Here is a 9267-nt window from a genome sequence, read left to right on the forward strand (position 1 = left end):
TCTCAGCTGCTGAAAAACTGGGACAGATCCAAGGTTTTCCTCTTCCTTTTACTTCATGCTTCAACCCACCAGCACATCCTACAAAGCAATTCTTTAGAAAGACTTCCAGAATCCAGTGACTTCCCACCATCTGAGTTCCCATCATCTGGCCCAAGTCACCATTCTCTTGACTGTCCCAATAGCTAGTCTCCCTGCTTTACTTACGCTTTGCCCCGCAGTCTGCTTTCCACATGTGGACTGTGCAATTCTTTCAAACTATAACAAGTCATGTTACAACTCTGCTCAGAAATTTCCAAGGGTTTCCTGTCTCTTCTCACCCTAACTTGAGAAAAACCCAAGTCTTCACAATGGCCTGCAAGACCAATCTGACACCCTCACTTCCCCCAGCGCTCTCTCTCTCTCTCTCTCTCTCTCTCTCTCATTTCATCTCTATCCTTCTCCCCCTGGCATCTCTGAGGCAGCCACACTGGCCTCCCTGCTGGTCCTAAAAACTGCAAGCTGAACAAACCTCAAGGACTTCACATCACTCATCACACTGCTTAGAAAACTCTTTATTAGACGTAGATCTACATGACCTCTTCATTGCTTTCAGGGCTCTGCCCAAATGTCACTTTATCAGAGGCATTCCATTACCACTCCCACAAGCAGCACCTTCCCTGCTCTCTCACCTTTCCAACACTATCTACTCTTACTCTTCTTTATTTTCTCCACAGTACTCTATCACTGACTCTCCTCTTCCCTCTTGGCAAGTGACTATCTCACCTCAACACCTAGAACACTTAGTAGGTGTTCAACTAATAGACATTAAATGACTAGAAAAATGAACACATTCTTTCTAACTTCAATTCTACAATTTATATAAAGCATCTAACCATAGACTAGGTTCTCCTGAAATGAATGGTTTAAAGAACTGGTGAGAAAACTAGCTCTTCACCAATGCTCACAAACCTTACTCACTCAAATGCTTCAGTGACTCAAAATAAAGATACCCTTGTTTTACAGAGAACAATAAGAACAAAAACATCTCCCTGGAACCCATGAGAGATTGCCAATCTAAATCTCTCTGGTACATTTTTTTTCACTTTTAGAAATTATGGCTGTCTCCCCCCCGCCCCCGCTTCCCCCAGACTCTGGGACTCCTCTCCTTCTGTTCATTCCGATTTGGAGCTGAAAGCCAGAAATAGATGTTTACCTCATTGTCCTCACTTCCCTTCATTGTTACCATTTGTTCTCTGGTGGCTGCTCTGTTGTACGCCTTTCTAAATGAATTCCCAGTAAGTTGAGAAAGAAAAGCATCAGTAAAGACCTTGGGTGCAACTTAATGTAAAAATATACTGTAAGGCATTTTCCTTAGGAAAGAACTATTTAAAAATTGATACTATTGCACTTACACACCTGCCATCAAATATTATTCTAATATGTAGTCATTCTAAAGAGCCAGAGAAAGAACATGCTGTACAGAATAAAGGTCTAATTTCTTTTAATTTGCTAAAAAACGTGACTAACAATAATTAAGCATGCAGAGTTTTTCTTCCTATAAGTCTACAAAAATTATCAGACAAAAGGGATAAAATCATATTACCTCCAATCAATCAGCAAATAATTTGTGAGTGCTTGTCCTTTAACTCCTGCTTTTATTTTTATTTTAATGCGAGGCTCAATAATACAAAGGTTTTATAGATCCATCTACTAAATAAAGACTTGCCCATCCAGTAATTATGTTTTTAAGAAATAGACAATTCCTTTATAGTGATAAATACATATTACATAATTTTCCCAGTAAAATAATACTGGAAAAATAAATCTGTAGCATAGTAGCAGAAAATTGTCAAGTAACCATAGTTAAATCAAACTATGCATTTTAAAACTACTTTGAAACTGCATTAGCACAAAGAAATAGAGCCACTCATTCAAAGTGACCAGGGAGGGATGAAGTATTTCCTTCCCATAATACAGTAGTTTTTCTCTAGGTAATTTACCTCAGTAAAAGGAAACCATCATGTAAACACCCCCAAAAGAAAAAACAAACATTGCAACACTTCATTTGGATTTTATTTATTTAGTCATTGTTTGTTTAGTTTTGCAGTACTGAGAACTGAACCCAGAAGTGTTCTACCACTGAGCTACATTCCCAGCCTTTTTCATTTTTTAATTCTAAGACAGGGTCTTTCACTAAATTCACCAGACTGGCCTTGAACTTGTGACCCTCCTGCTTCACCTTCCAAGCAGCTGGGATTACAGGCATGTACCATCATGTCCAGCTTGGGTTTCATTTTACAGTAAATGTCATCCATCTGTAATAGTAATTACATCTGAGAATGTCAACTTAATCACTTGGAAAATAGTTTAGAAATGTGCTGTACTGAAAGAGAGGAAATAGCCAGCCCAGGATTGAAGTTTAAATTTTGATGTAGGCAGTCCACACTGCAAGTAATACTACAGACACACTTCAGCTTTTGACCAAAATTCTATCTTTTGGGTCCAAGGAATACATTGATGCCAAAATACAAGCTGGCTAGAAACAATACAAGTTAGAAAGGATTCAGTATGATTTGTCCAAAAAAGCTCTACTATTCACCTGTTGTCCTAGCATCCCATCAGGTTTAGCAATTGTCCTAGAGAGAAGTGTTCTGGTTTGAAGGATGTCATATGGTATAGGTAAAATCTCTATATTAAATGAGTGTAGTAAATGTTAAGCCAGGCAGTCTGTAACAGAATGATGACACTGCTCGAGGCTAGCACGCACTCACCGAGTCAGAAAGGAGCTCACTTTAAGTGGTCAGGGAGAAAACAAGAACTAAAAATAGGCGCTCGCATCAGAACCTACGGAAAACACAAGCCTCGCTCTACCCTGTGGGTAAAGTCACGGGTATCTTTTTAGCATTGTCTGTCATAAGATGAGAGGACAGGATGGCAGGAGGGGCTGCAGGAGAAGACCACACAGGGCTTCACAATGCCTCCCAAGAGGTTCCTACAGAACTGGTGCAAAATGGATTCTTTTCATACAAGCTGCTGTCTGGTTAACGCTGCATGGTTTAAGAGGTAAGAGCCCTACTGTGCTAATGCCACAATGACCACCTGGGCGTATCAATTCCTTGTGACATTACAAAATGTAACAAGTGCTGACAATGGGATTTTACATGGAGTGTATTTGATTATGAGCTCTTCGAGGGCTCAATAGATACTTATGAGACGGAGTGGATGGATGGATAGATGGATGGATAGATAGTTCTAGATATCGCTGCTTTAACCAGATGGAATGTTGCCTGCTCCCATTCTTTTACTTTTCTCTACTCAAGCACACAGGAAACCAGTGCTTAACTGGATAATGGAAGCCACAACTGAAATATATTTCAAAGTATAAAAAAAATGTAATCCTGCTAACAGATACAATGTGGGAATAATTCTACCTTCTGAAAACCTTTGCTGAAACATATGATACTCTTACATGTGAGATATTGAGGTCCAAAACTATTTCTCAAGTGTAAAAAAAAAACCCTACTTATTAAATGATCCCATGATTTTGAGTAAAAGTCAGAAGTTCTATCATCCCAAGTCTAGTATATAAGGTGGATGAAGACACGCTGTAATATTTGGACAAGCCTGAATCTTTTATCACATCTCATAAAGACACCAGAACTGCTTCAGAAAGTGGCAGAAATGATGGGATATGCGTGTATGAAGGGAAAGGGAGTTTTTAGTGGTACCAATGCCAATATGTCTTCTAGTAATTTTTAAAAATTTAAACACTTGCTGTATATTTTGGTCACTCCTTGTATACTGGGGTCTTATAAACCAACTGACGTGTGTAACAGGTGGTCAATACATATTCACTGAATAAACGAATGAAAACCTGATGTCCCTGACTGGAATAAATGAGACAAAAGAATTAGGATAAAGTGGACATGTTTCTTTGATTTGACGTTTCTTTTTAATAAAGCTATACATACTTGCTACCAAACAAAGATATAATCAAAGAAAAGCCAGCTATTTTCCCTCCCAGCCCTTGCCTTTGAGGTAGCCATGTAAAATGGTTGGTGTATACTGATCTGTAATTTTTATCTGTGCTCACAGGCTGCACATACACATATACACAGGAGATTATTCTCATTTTACAAAGCTGGGACCACATATTACATACACTTTATTCTAAAACTTGCTCTTAACAATATAGCAGGGCCATCTCCCCACACCAATGCATATGGATCCAACTCATTCTTTCTAATGGATCCATGCATAATACATGAGATAATCAAGCACAGTTTCATCACACATTTGCCTTTGAATGAATATACAGGTTGCTTCCAGTTTGGGGGAAATTCTGGAAAGCAAAGATGGAAAGATCGATCTAATATTTCCAGAGCACACATGCTTTGAAGTTCTCCCTCTGGAAGCACATTAGACTCTATCCACACCCATACACCTGCCCCTTTCCCCTAAAGACTAAGCTCCTGGAAAGCTAGTAGGCTCATGGAACGATCTCTTTCTTGCATAGTGCTTGTTATCTGCCATATGTACTGCTGGGATACATATTTAACATGTATTGAATTGAACCGAAAGTTACCCAGATAGAAAACTGTCTGGAAAGACATACAGATGTACTTCCACCATACTTTATTCTGAAGAATTAATAGAGCACTGTCTTGGTCACTTTTCTTTGTCACTGGAATAAATACTGACACCCACAATTTAAAGAAGGGATTTATTTTTGGCTCACAGTTTTAGTCCATGTTCAGCAAGTGTAAGTACAGAAACAGTGTGGTAGAAGGGCTTGGACGGAGGAAAGCTGCTCATGTCATGGGGGTCAGGAAGCAGAGAGAGAAGGAAGGAGCTTAGGGGGAGATACAACCTTTCAGTGACCTACCTCTTCTGAGCAGACCTCACCTCCTAACAGTAAATCTGCTGTATCACCCCTTCCAAAAGCTCAACCTTTGAGCACATGACACCTTTGGTTAACATTCTTAATCCAAATCATAGCAAGAATAAAACTAAGGAGTTTATTTTTTTATTTTAAAAATTTAAAAAATTAACAAAATAACAATGAAGACAAAATCAAAATACCACAAAAACAATAAAAATGATGCATGACCTCAAAACAAAATGATAGGAATTAACAATGGTTGCTACCTTACATACTGTTATCTTCAACAAAGTTGCTCAGTCCACCAGACATAAGAATGTAAGATTGATCAAACACTCAAAAACAGTAGCAAGTATTAAAAAAACTGGAAATGATGCAGAGCTTCACCATACAAGACAGTAGGATTTCAACAATGGTTCTTATATTGCATATTGTTGTTTTCAGATCAATCACTCTGATTACCAGATTCAAGCATGCAAAATTGGTCAAGAAAAAAGAAAATTTTAAGCAATGACTGTTCCTTTCAATAAACCACAGACACCAGCAATACACCTATCCCAGCTATCCTTGTATATACAAGGATAAATTTTGTTTTTCATTTTAAAGAGAAAAGAAAAAAACCAAAATAACATATTTAACTTTATATATTTCTATTATGTTTGAACTTTAAGTATACTTTATGATTTAAATTTTTAACATAATCCACTTGTGTTTATATCATTTTATTATATTAATATATTGATAACTTTTAATAATTACTTTTATAACTTGAAAGTTACCTTTTTAAAAACTTACTTGAGGAACCAGACTCCCCTTTAGAAGAAACAGGCTCTAATTCAATGGCTCCCAACTCTTCCCATACATAAGAGTCAACTCCAGCCCATGGAATATTCAAATTTCCAGCCTATTCTGAAGATTCTGATTTAGTAGTTCAAAAGCAAAGTCCAGATTGATATGTTTGATAAATTCTCTAGATGACTCTTATATTCTTGAAATTTTGGAATCTAATGATCCTTAGAATCACCTGAAAAGTTTTTCACCTACATGGATTTTGGGGCTGTCCCTTCAGATTTTTATGACCCACTGACCTGGAATAAGTCCTGGAAATCTACATTTTTAGAAGACTACCTAGACAATTTTCTATGGGTGTGGGCAGTCTGTTCTATGTGTTAGAATTTCCTGTACCTGGCAACTCAAAAATCAAGATGTGACAGATCCATTTTGGTTGCTAGTGATAAAAATACACTACTAAGTTTAAATTCCTTGATTAGAATATTTGAGGTGACCACAAACAGATGGTTTTACTTTACCCTGTCATGGAACTAAAGATTACAGTTTACTGTTAATTTAAATAGTGAATCAAATTTTAGTACTCTATACTTTAAAGAGTAGACGAATGAGTAATATTTTTCTCTAAAAAATGTTTAATGATGTTCATTTTCTTAGGAAATTCACCCAATTTTTAGTGTTTTCAATTTTTAAAAATGTCCTATCCCTACCATAACTTACAAGCCTAGATATTAGAAATAAGCAGGAATCATTTTTTTAAATCAGTGGGATTTATCTTTCCCAGGGACTAACAACTTTCCTATTTATAAGTCACATAGTTAAGTAGACGCATTAATTTTCTGACCCTGGAGTTTTAGTCTCTGGTGTCAGGAGTGGAGATGACAGCACAGATGGAACTGAAAAAAACCATAGTGAAACTCAGCAATGACATGTCTCGTAAAAAAAAAGATGACAAAATAGACTTTTTCTGGATAAGTTTAATTACCAGCTACTCTAATAATCATCCTACTAATTATGTAGAATTCTTTTGCCAATTTCATATAAATAAAAATACTTCATAAAGATGTAAGAAAAATCCTCAGTCTTTGACAATATCTAGGAAATTCTGGTCCTCAAAATGGAAACTGGAGGAAACAGAGTGGGAATGTCAAATTACCAACATCAAGTATCAGTAGGAGTCTGTTCGCTCTATTGTGTCATCACCAAATGCTCAGGAAAAAGTTCCTAAATGTACTGGGACTTCCAAGTTATTCGTCAAGGCTATTTCCTTCATTTCCATTATAGGCCATTTTCTCTCTCTCTTTAGTTAAAGTCAATGATTGTGATGTTTACAGCAAAAGACTAATAACAGAGGTAATAATACAAGATCTGTCAAAATGAAACACATAAGGGTAGAAATCAGAACCTGACACCGCAACTATTTAAGCTGAGGCAAGTTACATAATCTCTCAAAACTTCAGTTCCCCCATCAATCTTTAAAAGAGTTTTATCCCTACCATAACCAACAAGCCTAGATATTAGAAATAAGCAGGGATCATTTCTTTAAATCAGTGGGATTTACAAACAGGGAGACAATGAAAGTATCCACTTGTTTGTATCACTGTGAAGATTAAGAGATATAATACCTGTAAAGTGTCTGACACATAATAAGCACAGAATAACTAATGTTTAGTATTATGTCTTACCCTCCTGCAAGATTAAACTGCTAAATCCAAGAGTATCAACACAGATTTGAAGGGGACACAGAATGAAATGCCTCTGAGTCTAAAGCATCCTGCATGAAACTAGGGTCAGGAAGAAGTAGTTGAGAAAGCTGGTCACAGTCCAGGGCTTATGCCTCTGGGGATCACTGGATCACTTTCACCCCACATCCTGAGATGAACCACAGAGACCAGTGATAGGAAGGGCCCAAGTCTCAGTGAAATTGATGGCATCACTTAATGGACTCGATGCTTTCTAAGACGGACTTGATGCTTTCCCAGTGGTTACTTGGCTCCTGTCGTGTCCAAAGCTCTGATACAATGGATTTTAGTGGTGTAAACAGAATCTGGAGGGGGACTGTTACCTCAGAGAGTATTACAATTTAAAACAGATAGTATTCTCCATGTGTTCCTTGGTACTTAGGACAAAGGTTGGGACCAAAGCCCTCATCTCAGAACATTAGAGACTGGACACCTGGAGCCCTTGAGTACTCAGAAGATCCCATTTATACTCACAAGTCTCTTATAATCATCTCCCTTTGTCCTCTCTTCGCTTCCCCTAACAGATACAGATTAGGAGACAAGATTAGGTGGGTCATATCTCAGCGCCTTCCCTCACCTCTGCAACCTACGATTCTACAGCACATATTCTGTCATTCCACCCAGCCCTTTCCACCCGATTTGTAGATATAAGGCCAACCAACTACACTTCTAGAATCATCAACAAAGATTGGATTCCTTAAAAAGAAATTAAAACACTCTGGCTAGAGATTATTCATTATAATCCCTAGTACGAACCCTGAAAAGCAGTGCTTAATTATCCAGCCCATGTTACTAAATTCCTAAACTCCCCTCCAAAACCAGAGTTGAGGCTCCAGATTTTTAAAAAACAACTCTGCAACTCCTCTTACAAAGTTGCTGTAGGGATCCGAAGGGGTAGGGCTTATTGCTTTGCAAAGACACTTTCTAAAAATAATCAATATTTTCCTTAAATACCTATGGCAAAGCAACCAAGTCGCTTCATTTTAGTTGCTTGCAAGCTGCACAAAGACTTGATCGCTTTAAGATTTCACTCATAGTAGCAGCCACTGAGCTATGACTAACTCACTCTGCCTCAGCATCGTCGCTGGCTCCAGATGGCCAGAAATACATTCCCTTCACTCTTGCCTGAAAAGCAATGCTGATTTGTTTTTCTACCGCCCAGTTCACCTGCAGTAATTGTTCTACTCCAAGAAAATTAAATTTTTAAAAGTGGAGAGTGGGAAGGAAATTAATGCAAAGGGGGTGCAGGTAGGGAATTTACTTTTTTTTTTTTTTTTTCCTGGTTTAATGGAGTGTAAGCACTGCAGCTTTAAATCCTGCTGCATCAAGCCCTGGATGCTTTCCATACCCAAGCTGCAAAATGGTAACAAGAAAGGAGGAAAAAACACCTCTTCCTCCCTCCCCGACAGCTCAGTAGCTCCACGCCCATCCCCCACGCCCTGCCAGCCCAGATATGCAGCGGGTACAGGTGGGCTGGGCACTGACCGTGGCCCTCAGGCTTCGCCCACAACCGGGGATCAAGGTCAAGGGCGAGGGCTTCCTCTCCAGCGAGCCGCCCGAAGACACGCATCTGCTGCCAAACTTTCAGGCCGGCTGGGGCCGGCGCGGCTCCCGCAGCCCCTCGCCCTCCCGCACCTGCCCGGGCCCGCCCAGGTGCGCCCTGCTCCGGGCCCGGGTCCGCAGACCGTGCCCACCTGGACCCCACTCACCTCTGGTGGACATGGCTTAGGCAGCTGGAGCCGAAGGAAGCAGAGAAGCTGCAGGGCGGAGGTTTTGGAAAATATCCGCCAAAGGCACGCCGGCACCGCGCGCCCGCCCAGCCCCTGCGCCTCGGCTCGCGCGGACTCGTCCCGCAGGACACCTGCCCCGAGCGGG

At 39.5% G+C, this 9267-nt stretch overlaps 1 protein-coding gene across 2 annotated transcripts in view; it reads right to left on the minus strand.

Moving 5' to 3' along the window:
- The window catches only part of Ablim1 (actin binding LIM protein 1), a 287439-nt gene that overhangs the window by 277340 nt on the left and 832 nt on the right, over window positions 1-9267 (minus strand). Inside the window, exon 1 of one of the 2 annotated variants that reach the window (XM_013515789.1) lies at window positions 9102-9267. The exons of the other annotated variant lie outside the window; for it this stretch is intronic. Coding sequence (XP_013371243.1) covers window positions 9102-9114 — 13 coding nt within the window. The 5' untranslated portion in view covers window positions 9115-9267. The remainder of the gene's footprint in view (window positions 1-9101) is intronic. 2 annotated transcript variants of the gene reach the window in all.

Source organism: Chinchilla lanigera, unplaced genomic scaffold (genome assembly GCF_000276665.1).
Source record: "Chinchilla lanigera isolate Chin_1 unplaced genomic scaffold, ChiLan1.0 scaffold00030, whole genome shotgun sequence".
Taxonomy (NCBI): Eukaryota; Metazoa; Chordata; class Mammalia; order Rodentia; family Chinchillidae; genus Chinchilla; species Chinchilla lanigera.